This window comes from Lepisosteus platostomus, chromosome 1 (genome assembly GCF_059453375.1).
Source record: "Lepisosteus platostomus isolate fLepPlt1 chromosome 1, fLepPlt1.hap1, whole genome shotgun sequence".
Classification (NCBI taxonomy): domain Eukaryota; kingdom Metazoa; phylum Chordata; class Actinopteri; order Semionotiformes; family Lepisosteidae; genus Lepisosteus; species Lepisosteus platostomus.
Genome location: NC_142611.1, coordinates 15,096,914 through 15,109,871, shown reverse-complemented (window position 1 = coordinate 15,109,871; position 12,958 = coordinate 15,096,914). Strand labels below are relative to the sequence as shown.

Genomic DNA, 12,958 nt, shown 5'->3' with positions numbered 1-12,958 from the left:
CAGTCTGCATTTAGAGAATGAACGCCAAACTATTTTTGGAGAAATCTGGAAAAAAGCGATAGAACCATTTACTGCTCAGGGCTTCAAGTGATCATTTGATTTTACCATATCCACTTATTTGCATTGAATTCATCTGGCTGGTCAGCTGCTGTGTGGGTGCTGGAATGGGGGAGTTTTGATAGGGGGCTTGAGGAGGTTGTCCATATGGTGAAAGGGAAGGAGCAGAAACAGCTGGAGATGGAGGAAACCTGGAAGACATGTAAAAGAAGGAATCAAGAGGATGACAGCAGTTGGATTTTCACATTCCAGAAAGTAAAAACCTAGCCTTATCTTGATAAGTTCACAAGTTCATGGAGAGTAGATGATGTAAAGCTGGATTGTTTATGTTTGTTAACTCTAATGGCATGCTTTTCAATACCACATTTTATGCCATACATATTACAGTATATGTTTTGGTTTTAAAGACCACAGTACATCATATAATAAAGTTAGATGATGTTGCAAGACTTGGATATAATAATAATAATAATAATTGCTTACACTTATATAGCGCTTTTCTGGACACTCCACTCAAAGCGCTTTACAGGTAATGGGGACTCCCCTCCACCACCACCAATGTGCAGCATCCACCTGGATGATGCGACGGCAGCCATAGTGCGCCAGAACGCTCACCACACATCAGCTATCAGTGGGGAGGAGAGCAGAGTAATGTAGCCAATTCATAGAGGGGGATTATTAGGAGGCCATGATTAGTAAGGGCCAATTGGAAATTTGGCCAGGACACCGGGGTTACACCCCTACTCTTTTCGAGAAGCGCCCTGGGATTTTTAATGACCACAGAGAGTCAGGACCTCGGTTTTACGTCTCATCCGAAGGACGGCGCCTGTTTACAGTATAGTGTCCCCGTCACTATACTGGGGCATTAGGACCCACATGGACCGCAGGGTGAGCGCCCCCCACTGGCCCCACTAACACCTCTTCCAGCAGCAACCTTAGTTTTTCCCAGGAGGTCTCCCATCCAGGTACTGACCAGGCTCACACCTGCTTAGCTTCAGTGGGTTGCCAGTTGTGAGTTGCAGGGTGATATGGCTGCTGATAACCCCCCTAAATGACCCCCCTAAATGCTTGAGCAAAGCCTATGTTCATGAATTCAAAATACTGACACATTCAACAAGACTTTGATACTTCTCAAAGTTTGTTTTAAAAATATTTCTCTTTAAAGATGTAAGGTGAAAGGAACACACTAGCATTCAGCACTTATAACAGATTAACTAAACATCACTTAAATACAACTTTTTTTTTCTTGGTTAAATCACTCTTAAAGAAGAAATTCTAATTGCATTAAAGACCATGTTCAATTTGGACAGCAGTTAAACACATGCAGTTAAATGTCATATTTACCTCTGGGAGTGAGCTCCATTTTGTAGATTGTTAGGGCTAAACTGGTTTGGGCCTGGTGGAGAAGGCATACCAGAAGCTGCAGGACCTGATGGCTTGAGTGCTCCTAAAAAGTAATTTTATTTATCACAAATCAGAAATTTATATGGATGTAAAATGGAACAACATTCGTATAATTCGTATAGAGATGTGAAAATACATTTTTAAACAAAAGCCATATGTACTAAAAAAAAGTTCAAAGCTTTGCGCACTGATTAAAAAATGTGCTGCTCTTTTTTTTTTACATCCAAAGTTTCCCAAAAGAATGCTTAATTCAGGAAAGGAAAAACCTATTTCCCTTCTCCTTGCCTTGTTAGATCATGAAGAAATTCTAAATAAACATGTTTAATTGAAATATGTCCAAAAGAAATAATAATATTAATGAAGGAACTGAAAGTTCAAGCTACAGCAAAAAAGACAGGAAAAAGCATATCATTCAAGGAATCAGATACGACACCCCTTGCTTTTCAAAGCTTTTATTTCTAAGAGCAGGGGCGGTCAAACTCACTTTACAAGCACTCACTTTCTAATAAGACTTACAGTTTACTCTTAAAGAGCTACCCTGTCAACTTTCAAAATACTGTATCAATATTAACAATAGCTACTACTGTACGTACAGTAAATTCTTACTATGAAAAATAAAAAGTCTGAAGCCTACAGAAGGAAAATTCAAGTTGCCCATGTCAAGGTTTGCTGTTTTCCCAAGTGACATCACAATGGGATGCTATGAGCAGGACTTTAACCCCCAACCCCATGCTATGAAATGACCCTCTCTTTCTCACTGAGCAGTCTACCCAAAGAGGTGGGTGTTTCATAGGCAAGTGGGAGACCTTGCTATGTGTAAGTCTCAATAGGCACTCTCTGAACCTTAAACATTTACAGATTTGTTACTTAAAAAAACCGAGCTCCATAAGAGAGAGGCATGGTAGCACAGTTACTGGCATTGCTGTCTTGCAGTGTTGGGGCCCTGTACTCAACTCTGGACCTGGGGGGCTATCTGTGTCGAGTTTGTGTGTTCTCCCTGTGGGTTTCCTTCAGGAGCTTCAATTTCCTCCCACAGTTCAAAGACATACTAAAAGGTCAGTTGGCTTCTGAGAAAATTAGCCCCGTTGTGAGTGTGTGTGTGTCTGTTTGTACCCTTCATAATAATTCCTTATACCTATATAGCGCTTTTCTTAACACTCTGCTCAAAGCACTTTACAGGTAATGGGGACTCCCCTCCATCACCACCAACGTGCAGCTCCACCTGGATGATGCAACGGCAGCCATAGTGCACCAGAACGCTCACTACACAACAGCTATCGGAGGGGAGGTATGATGAATCAAATTCATGGACAGGGACTATTAAGAGGCTACGACTGGTAAAGGCCAATGAGAAATTTGTCCAGAACACCGAGCCAACACCTCTACTCTTTTTGAGAATCGCTCTGGGATTGTTAGTGACCACAGAGAGTCGGGACCTTGGTTTTCAGTCTCATCCGAAGGGCGACGCCTTTTTACAGAATAGCGTCCCCGTCGCTATACTGGGGCATTAGGACCAACACAGACCACAGGGTGAGCGCCCCCTACAGGTCCCACTAACACCTCTTCCAGCAGAAACCTTAGTTTTTCCCAGGAGTAGGAGGATGATATGGCTGCTGGCAAAAGTTTGTGCCATTTTTATAAGGCAAGAAATAAAATTAAAAAGATCACAATATAATCCCTTTGGGAATTTGAGACTCCCTTTTCTGTACCTGGTTGTGATGGAGAGAATGACTGAGGTGGTCCCCCATAGTGTCCATATAGGGTCTGAGAAGGTGCAGATCCAAAGCCAGAGGGATATCCTGCAATGCCAGGCTGGGCCTGAGAGTACGGTGGTGTTGCAACATAGCCAGGTTGACTCATTTTTCTTTGTTTTCAGGTCCTTCTCATTCCACTGCTCTCAGCACAATCTGTTGATGGAAGAGGAAGGGATATTTACTCTTCATTGCTATCACATTCAAATGTATACAGCAACTTTGTGCAAAGTGAGAATTAATGCAAGAGTCAGTTAGGCAACCATAGTTACTAGCAAAAATAGGTCATAGCAGGGACAGGACTTGTTGCATACTTCAGCCTGCTGAGTAGTTATTTCCCTTTGTGGAACATAAGCAGGTACTGTAGATATTGTTTATCTTGTAAACTGGAATATGTTACAGGTGTGTCTAAGAAACCTTTGACACTCTATTGTGAAATAATAAGAATCTGTTGCATTCGCAAAAAGAAAAGATATTCGCATTGTTCTGACTCCCACAAATCATGGTTTGGCCTGGTAACTGATGAGTTAAGAGAATCTGTGCCAAATGGCAAAGGTCACTTACTTCCTCAAAGCAAGGTGGTGCCTTGGTTGGCATTTTAATTTAATGTAATATTTAATTTAGTCATTTAAATTTAGAAATTTCCCATACCTAACTGGAGATCTGCCATACAGAGGCCAGCTGATGGCTATTGTATTTCGTTTGTTGAACAAAAAATGAAAAACAAACATCTGTGGAAGAAAGTCTGAAAGCTATTGGTCTAACGAATAAACAAATGGATATCCTTTGTGATTTGAAAATAAGCTGAGGAAAATATTTCTTCAGAATAAAATTTCAAAGAACGTGTTAATAAAGAGGACAGTCAACACACCGACAAATGGGAAAATGTTGGTCTGCAATTCTAAATATGCTCTTAAGGAGTATATCACAGGAAAACACAAAAAAACTTGCAATGCCTAAAAAGACAAATCAATAATGTAATGTAATATTCCAAGGTCTTAACCAGCATGGAAGTACTTTACTGGTTTTGATTTGTTCTGCAGAGCCTAATGTTTGTTGCTTGTATTGAGTCTCAAGTACTGTACAGTACCAGGTTCACATTGCAGTACATGTTATTGTTTACAGTACTGTATATTTATTATCTTTAGAATGCAGTGGCACAGTTGCACAGTGGGCAGCATTTCTGCCTTACAGCACAGTACTATCTGTGTGGAGTTTGTATATTCTCCCTGTGTTCATGTGGGTTTCCTTTGGGTGTTCCAGTCCGGTCCAGGGACAATTTTACAGCAGCCAATTAACCTACCAGTATATCTTTGGATCTTTGGATACACTGGTAAGTTAATTAGCTTCTGTAAAATTGGCCCTGGGGTGATGTAAGTTTTTGTGTCCTGCAATATGCCGGATTCCTGTCCAAAGTGTATTCTGCCTTGCACTCAATGCTCCCACTACAAGCTCTGGGCCACCATGTGCCTGAATTGGATAAGACGTTATTGAAAGTGATGTGATCTTTAAAATGTTGCATTAACTCCATTGTCCACTTCCCATTTCTATGTATACTGTGAACGTAGCACTGAAAAGTAATTAAGACATTGGAAAGCTACATTTTCTTACATCTCTCATTATACTGCCTCTTACAAGCATATGGTCCACATGATCTAAAATGTTAGGCCTACTAGAAAAAAAAACGAATGCGTACCATTTTTAAAAAAGGTTCACACTGTTTACATTCACCCACTAACACCAGCACCATAAAACAACTTCCTGAAATAAAAATACTTTGTTATTTTGTAAGGGGGGGTCCCGCTGACAGGTTTATCACATCCCCTTCACAGTACTTGTTGGGGTGGGAAGAGCATCCCAGCTTTTTTGCTTCCCTTCCAGAAGGTATTCTTGCAACTTCTTCCATCCCGTAATGTTTTTGATCCCTGAATAATGGGACAAGTTCTGGATGCCCAGAAGAGGCCTTAACTAAGGGACTCTCTCTGCAAAAATGGGACATACACTATGGTTATCTTGTTAAAGCAATACAATGAACTTATAATTATAGGTATTACAAATAGTAAACAATTTAGCATTCTGATTCTAAGTAAATCTTCAAATATTTCTACCCCCATTGCACCCCGGCACCCTAAGAACATAAAGCTTATAAAGGAGAGGAGGCCATTCAGCCCCCCTAACAGATTTGGTATGATATCTTAAGACATCCATCTATTTTCTTGAAAGAATCCAGGGTACCAACTTCAACAAGATGGCTGGGTAGCTTGTTCACTATTCTCCCAAACTCTTTGAGTAAAGAAGTGCTTCCTGTTCTTAATTTAAAATGCACTTCCACACAGTTTAAAATTATGGCTTCTGGTTTGTATTTCACTGTTCATTTTGAAGAAATTCTGTTGGGTTGGCTTTATCAATGCCTTCTTAGTCATTTTTGGTCAAGACTAAAAATGTAGGTTTCATTCAGTCTGTCAGTTTTAGACATTCCATCAAGCACCCCAATGTATTAAGCTATTCTTCTCTAGATAGACTCCAGAGCAGCCAAATCTTTTCTATAATATGGTGACAAAACTTTAACTTGATATTCTAAATAAGGACTTACTAGTGTGTTATATAATTTTAACAAGAATTATATTATTTGGGAACTTTGCGAATTCTACTTGGGGGTACAGTACCTCAGTGCACTCTCTAAGATACCGGACATTTTTCTTATTCTTAAACATCAGAAGTTAAACTCAGACAAACTCAAACTCAACAAAGAAAACAATCCGTATATAAATTTTAATTAGGAAAAAGAGAGGTCAGTGATAATATTTCAAGCCTTTGAGGTTAATCCAAGCAAACAAATTTCTGTTCTTGCAAGTCTTCTTTAATGCCAGTAAACACACCTTATAGAACCTTAACATTAACCTACAATTGATAGCTTACAGTACTGTACTACTGTATAGGCCAGGGCTATCCTATACATTTTGACCTGTTAAGCCTATCTATTAAATATGATATAGCACTGCATTAATGTGTTTTGTTTCTGCATACTTTAAATTGCATTTTGACACATTCATATTTCCACAGAATCAACGGGGTTTCAATGCAACATCCTCAAAATGTACACCACTACTGAACCACTTAGGGAGGGAACCTCTGACTACTCCACTTCGACAAGTTTAGACAAAATAACGTCAGAAGCACCCAATTCAGCAGACGCCTAAAACCAATGATAACAACGGGACATGTAACAAGTTAAAAAGGAAACATAAGGAAAACCGTCCTGCAATTTATAAGCTCACTTTTACTACACATCACACATACTGTATAAAGGCAGTGTTAAAGTCATTTATATTATTCACACTGTACTAACTGTACTGTATGAAGTAAATTCAGATTACGCAAAGGACTATTTGACTTTTAGGTCTTTATAGAAGCCCTCTTAACATATAACTGTATGTTTACATTTCACCTGTTTTGCATAATGTAGTGAAACAAAATCAATACAAAGTTCCAACGGTCAGCAGACAGCACAGAGTCAGCCTGGTTTACATGCATCACAACAGTGTAGACAGCAGCCCTTGATATGTACTGTAGATCAACATTAGCTCTCTTATTAAAGGATTTTATTGGTGGACCTGACAAATATGCATTTAAGAAAAATGTTGTCACTTCAAAAATTTTAAGTCAATTTAAGGAAAAATAAATATTTAACTAAACCTTAATTTTTCAGACATCTTGGAATGAAACCACTTTAGCCTTTATTTTATCCAAGACATTCATCTTGTCACAACCTTATAGCAGTTACTGTCCTGGGGTCTCCTACGAATCAATCATGGTGTAAACAGTAGATATACATTGACAGCAGCCATATCACCCTGCAACTCACAACTGGCAACCCACTGAAGCTAAGCAGGTGTGAGCCTGGTCAGTACCTGGATGGGAGACCTCCTGGGAAAAACTAAGGTTGCTGCTGGAAGAGGTGTTAGTGGGGCCAGCAGGGGGCACTCATGTGGGTCCTAAGGCGCCGTCCTTTGGATGAGACGTAAAACCGAGGTCCTGACTCTCTGTGGTCATTAAAAAATCCCAGGGTGTTTCTCGAAAAGAGTAGGGTAGAGTCCTGGCCAAATTTCCCCATTGGCCTTTACCAATCATGGCCTCCTAATAATCCTCATCTATACATTACTCTGCTCTCCTCCCCACTGATAGCTGATGTGTGGTGAGCGTTCTGGTGCACATTGGTGGTGGTGGAGGGGAGTCCCCATTACCTGTAAAGCACTTTGAGTGGAGTGTCCAGAAAAGTGCTATATAAGTGTAAGCAATTATTATTATTATTATATTATTATATAAAAAACAAGTAAGAATACAAATTACAGCTTTTTTTATTTTTTACCTTAGAAATCAGAGTCTGCCACTTCATTGATTTTAACATTTTGAAAGTGAAAAAGAACTAAATTATAAACAATGGTGAGCATCTACATCAATAATAATGTAACGCAACGGGGGCTCAGGTGGGCGCCCTTGCCGCATCTGGTCGGCCCCATCCCGACTGGAGGCTCGAACCCGGGACTTCCGCGTCTCTCTGCAGCGACCTAGCCCCGTGAGCTAAAGAGAGATCTCTCCACAGCCCAGTAGCTGTGGTCCTGCTATCACAGGGAAGGGCGGTGACGTCACCCGCTCTGGTACGCCGGCTCTTACACACACTGCTTGTCGGCCGTAAGCGTTACACTCTCCCCCGCTTAAATCGCCGTCCCCGGCGAAGGGCTATCCCACCCCGCTTCTGACACCAATGTAACGCAACGGGGGCTCAGGCGGGCGCCCTTGCCGCATCTGGTCGGCCCCATCCCGACTGGAGGCTCGAACCCGGGACTTCCGCGTCTCTCTGCAGCGACCTAGCCCCGTGAGCTAAAGAGAGATCTCTCCACAGCCCAGAAGCTGTGGTCCTGCTATCACAGGGAAGGGCGGTGACGTCACCCGCTCTGGTCCGCCGGCTCTTACACACACTGCTTGTCGGCCGTAAGCGTTACAATAACATTAATATCTATGATAAAGACATTTGGTGGTACTGCATTATAAAATAAAACTTAATATAAACTTTATAAAAAGTACTGTAGGTCTGTAGTCATTTTACACAAGTTCAAAGCAGGTTGCTTTGTTAAGTTTTATACACAGTATACTTCTGTAATAATTTACTCTGTTAAAAAAGTTTTTTGACAGCAAGATGCAGTAGCTAAAAGACCACAGTACTCAAACCACAAGTCACACTGTAGCTGTCAATTTCACCACACCTTAACTTACACTTCTGTGCAACAGAGTACAGTAGCTTCATGAACCATAGGCCTTTACAGCATAAATTAGAAAGCAATTTAAGATTGTGCGTTTAGATAATACTGCCATAAAGCAGCACAGATTAAACACTTATTATTTTTGTATTATAAAAAGTGATTCAATAAAAATAAATAAAATATTGTCTTCAATAAAAAGACAGAGTAAATGTTAACTCTGATCTCTTGATACAACATGAAATTGGGTGTTGCATCCTTACCTTTAAGCCTGACAGGTATTTAAGAAAATAAGACAGATTCCTAGCTGTGAATCCACAGAAAACTGTTGACATGACCAAGGCCTCAGCAGTCTTTTTACAGTGATCTCTATCTTTAACTATTATTTTTCTGACACTTCAGTTAAACGACTCGCACCTACTGTACATGAAACGATAAGTTAGCAGCCTAACACGAGAGAACAAAACACCATCACCCAGGGGTAAGGGCTGCTGTCTTCTCCTCTACCGACACTTGCCACGTCAAACACCAAACATCAAAGCAAAGATGATATTACGCCGACAACAGTAAAAGATGCAACATGAAAAGAAACCTCCACGATCAATAAGCTTTACAGTAAAAGTCGTGGATAAACAAATACCCAGACGCTGACTTTAACCACACTGTTAGTACTGCTGGCATCGCATGAAAACACGCCTATTAAAAATAAAGTTGTAAAATCTGTTCAGTCAATTGGACACATAACAGATCTGCCTTTTCTTCCTCACAGTGTCAAATATACAAGTGCATCAAGCCAAACAGCGCGGTGAGCGACGAAATACTGTCTTATTTACCTGTGTGCCAGTACGGATAAGCCGGACGCGTCTGAGTGTGTAATCGAAACCGAAGTGCCACGTCGAACTCCAACACCGCACCGGCTCCCAATGTCCACGGTGCAGCTCGCTGGCAGGACTGCGCAGGCGCGGAGTAGTGGGAATTCCTCTTACACGTCAGCGTTCACCATTCAGGCAGGCGAGCTGTAGCGGGCAGCTAGGTGTGATGCAGTACGGAAGATTTGCCTTCTTCTTCGGCGCCTCTGCAATGATGTACTACGCACACAAATGTATACACGGCAGCCGACGCGAATGTTATACCGCCTATTATTATTTTGTCATGAAATATACCTTAACCAATGAGTTTACAGGGAAGTTGCATTCTTACAGTATGTGACAGACAGGAGACTACTTCAAGGAATCAGCATCAGCTGCTAATGCTAAACGCGTTTGCTCTTCGTCTCTTTCAGAGATAAAAATTAGAATTAGGCATTACTTTTTTAACTCGTGTACAGTACAACTGTATAGCTTGCTAATACTAATACAAATCAGATAGAAGATGGGTGGATTAATACCCTTATTCATTTATTCCTTTTTTTAATTGTATAAGGTTAGCATGCCCAAAGGGACTGGGACAGCCAGTTGACCTTGGACCCCTAGTGTTTTTTTTCTTCTTACTAAGGAGTTTTTCGTTCCTCTCCGTTGTCTTCTGGTCTTTTCTGTTGTGTATTCACAACATGTATTGTCACTTGCTTTGTTAGACGTCTTGGGGCAACCTTGTAGTGAAAGGCGCTATATAAAAATGCATTGAATTGAACTGAAAAACAAAAATATATACATTTCTTGTAGCCAACGGTATCTTACCGTATAACTTCTTAATTTCTTTATTTAATTATAATTTAATTATAAATGCTGGCTCTACAATTAACACGATTTTCCTGAAAATAAAGTTCGCTTAACAGCCCGTCCAATACCTAAATGGCTATTTACCCTGTTATACTTTCAACATAGACCTTATGACACAGTTTGATTGCTATTTGTCTCACTTTTAAAAACCTGTATAGTTTCGCAATATACTGTAAGGTTGTCAGTTATACTTAAAATGCCATTTATCTGGAACAAATAAAAGGCTTAGTTTATTCTTTGACTCTTCTTAACTCCATGTAGGAGTGGCTTGGCATCTTCAGTTAACATCAATTTTCTACTTACTGTATAATATGTATCACTATGTGGGACACAATCGCAGTTAATACAAAGTCTGAAACACACTGTAATTCGTAAGTTTGATCTCAGCTGCACTACAGAACTGCACTATGTTATGAGTGGGAGCACTACATCCTGTACAATGTAGTACCATCGCATTTTTTTCTTCAGTTTTAATAATAACATCTCTTTGCTTCATGGTACTGTACTTGTAGAATGCATACATTATTAACAGCTGGAACCAGGGTTGCGCTGTAATTTCGAAGGGTGTATTCAGCATAATGAAAACTGCAGTTGTAGGACTTTATTTCAACAGTACAATTCAATCTACAGTACTCTGAAACTTAATTTAAAACCCCCTTATGCAACATGCAGTATGCGATAGTGATAGAAAACGGCATGGGGTAATAGAAAAGTATGAGTGTCATGCAAATGCAAATTGCATCCAGTGAACAAACTAGGTTTTTCTTGTATTACTGTATAAGTATCACGGGGTATACAGGATAACTTTATTTTCAATTTGTTAAATCGCAGCTAAATCCCAGTTAAAAAAAATCCTAAAAAGTGTTAGCAGGAAGTCTAATCAATACTCAACCCGAATCTCCTGATTATTTTACAGCATTTAGCTTTGGACAAAATAACAATTCCTCGTTAACAGGAACCCACGCATTTTTGGCCGAAATTACTCCTAAATAAATAATCCGGATTGCGAGTTTTCTTGCTAGTGTAATTTTGCAGGGCGGGATTTTGCAAATGACGTATTGCAACGGGTTGGACTTTTGAGTTTTGTAATGCGTGATGTGAATGGTACTGTTAAACATACAGCGCTGCTTTGCTTGCGTTGGGCTAAACCGCAGCAGAATCAACTCCAGGCAACTTTATGAACTAATTTGTGGTTGGTGAACACTGATGAAATCCACCAGGATGGTCACTGGGGATTATATCTGCATAACAGTTCGCGGAGGAGCGCCTTGGGGCTTCGTTCTGCAAGGTGGCAAGGAATTTCAGCTACCATTGCAGATCTCTGAGGTGAGATGGAAATAAACTGATAAATAGATAGTGATGATCGATCTACCTCTGATGATTATGATGATACTTTTTTTTTGTTATGGAAGTATTGGCTTTAGTCTATTATATTACATTCTTCAACATCATCTGAATGCTACCTGTATTATAATAAATAGATGTACTGTAGCAGCTGTTGGATTATTCTTGTTTTTTAGGGGTACTCTACATACAGTATGTTTAGACAGCTAAAGAATAAATTCACAACTGTAAATACAGTATATACATGGAATAGTTACTACAACTTCGTGAACAGCTCTCAGATTAATTAGAGTCCGAGATCTGTATGGTACTGATTTGGATACTGCAATGAAAAGCAAAGTCTATTTTACAGATATTTTTACAGATAAAAATTTACTTCGTCAAAAGCTGGCGGGTAAACCACAAAGGATAGGTAAATAATTGAAAACGCATGTTTGGCGATGGATTCATCAGATCCACGGTAGTATCCTGCGTGTCTGCACCGTCCTTTTTAGGTATTCTCCTACAAAAAGTAAAGTAACGGAGGTTTTATTCTGGATAGAGAGTACGAAGGTGCTAATATGAGCCACAGCTGGATATAATTAAAAAAAAACATTAGCATTGTTCCTCTCGGAAGACAACTAATGTATTGTATTATAACTTTAAATGTACTTTATCAATATACAGTACTGTATGGTACTGTGCATGCATTTGAAGAATTTGAAATGCGTCAGCTACAGTATAGCCTTCAACTGTTTGCTGCACGTGCGGAGTTGACTCTTAACATAAATACTGAATGGTTACAAAAACACAATGTACATTTCATTTCCTCATAATCTTAGTTTTGCATTAAGATTTTATTTTTTTTACTCTTTAGAAATGTATTTTTCTGTCAGTAAAACAAACTGTTCTATGCCTTGGTGAATCTCACCGCTTGCACGGAGCAACAGCAGAGCCCAAGTTCAGTTGTGTGGTGCTCTGAGCTACACTGAAGCTATCTGATTCATTGCCTCTCAGACTTATCCGAAGAAGAACATAAACAAACTCCTCACCAGATGTGAGCAGTGTTATTAATTATTAATGAGCAATGTTTATCCTTTTAGTGTGATGAGAAAGTTAACGGTTCTGAGCAGAGTAAACATACATGGGGGGCCTTTAAAATCCTTTTTATGTTGACATAGTGGCAAAAATATACAGTATGGTGGTGTTTTCAAGTCTGTATATAAAGATTTGATGTAAGTAAATGGACTGAATAGAATGTCGTTGTGTTTTGGAACCATAGAAGACAACTACAATCAAGATGTATGGCATGAAGAAATATTATAAATATTTTTTATACATAAATATAATATGCATACATAAAAGGTGTATGATAATTAGTGCTTGAAATATATTTAAATATATTAAAAAATACTTACTGGTTGTTAAATGCATTTCAAGAACACAC

The 12,958-nt window shown here is 39.5% G+C and overlaps 2 protein-coding genes across 2 annotated transcripts in view; one reads left to right on the top strand and one right to left on the bottom strand.

Moving 5' to 3' along the window:
• sec24d (SEC24 homolog D, COPII coat complex component) overlaps positions 1-9,461 on the bottom strand; it is a 44,610-nt gene extending 35,149 nt beyond the window's left edge. The window contains exons 1-4 of the mRNA XM_088625524.1: positions 9,304-9,461; positions 3,171-3,368; positions 1,402-1,504; positions 106-248 (exon numbers count right to left, since the gene is read on the bottom strand). Coding sequence (XP_088481650.1) covers positions 106-248; positions 1,402-1,504; positions 3,171-3,321 — 397 coding nt within the window. The 5' untranslated portion in view covers positions 3,322-3,368; positions 9,304-9,461. The remainder of the gene's footprint in view (positions 1-105; positions 249-1,401; positions 1,505-3,170; positions 3,369-9,303) is intronic.
• Positions 9,462-11,314: 1,853 nt separating this feature from the next.
• The window catches only part of synpo2a (synaptopodin 2a), a 40,827-nt gene continuing 39,183 nt past the window's right edge, over positions 11,315-12,958 (top strand). The window contains exon 1 of the mRNA XM_088625469.1: positions 11,315-11,514. Coding sequence (XP_088481595.1) covers positions 11,395-11,514 — 120 coding nt within the window. The 5' untranslated portion in view covers positions 11,315-11,394. The remainder of the gene's footprint in view (positions 11,515-12,958) is intronic.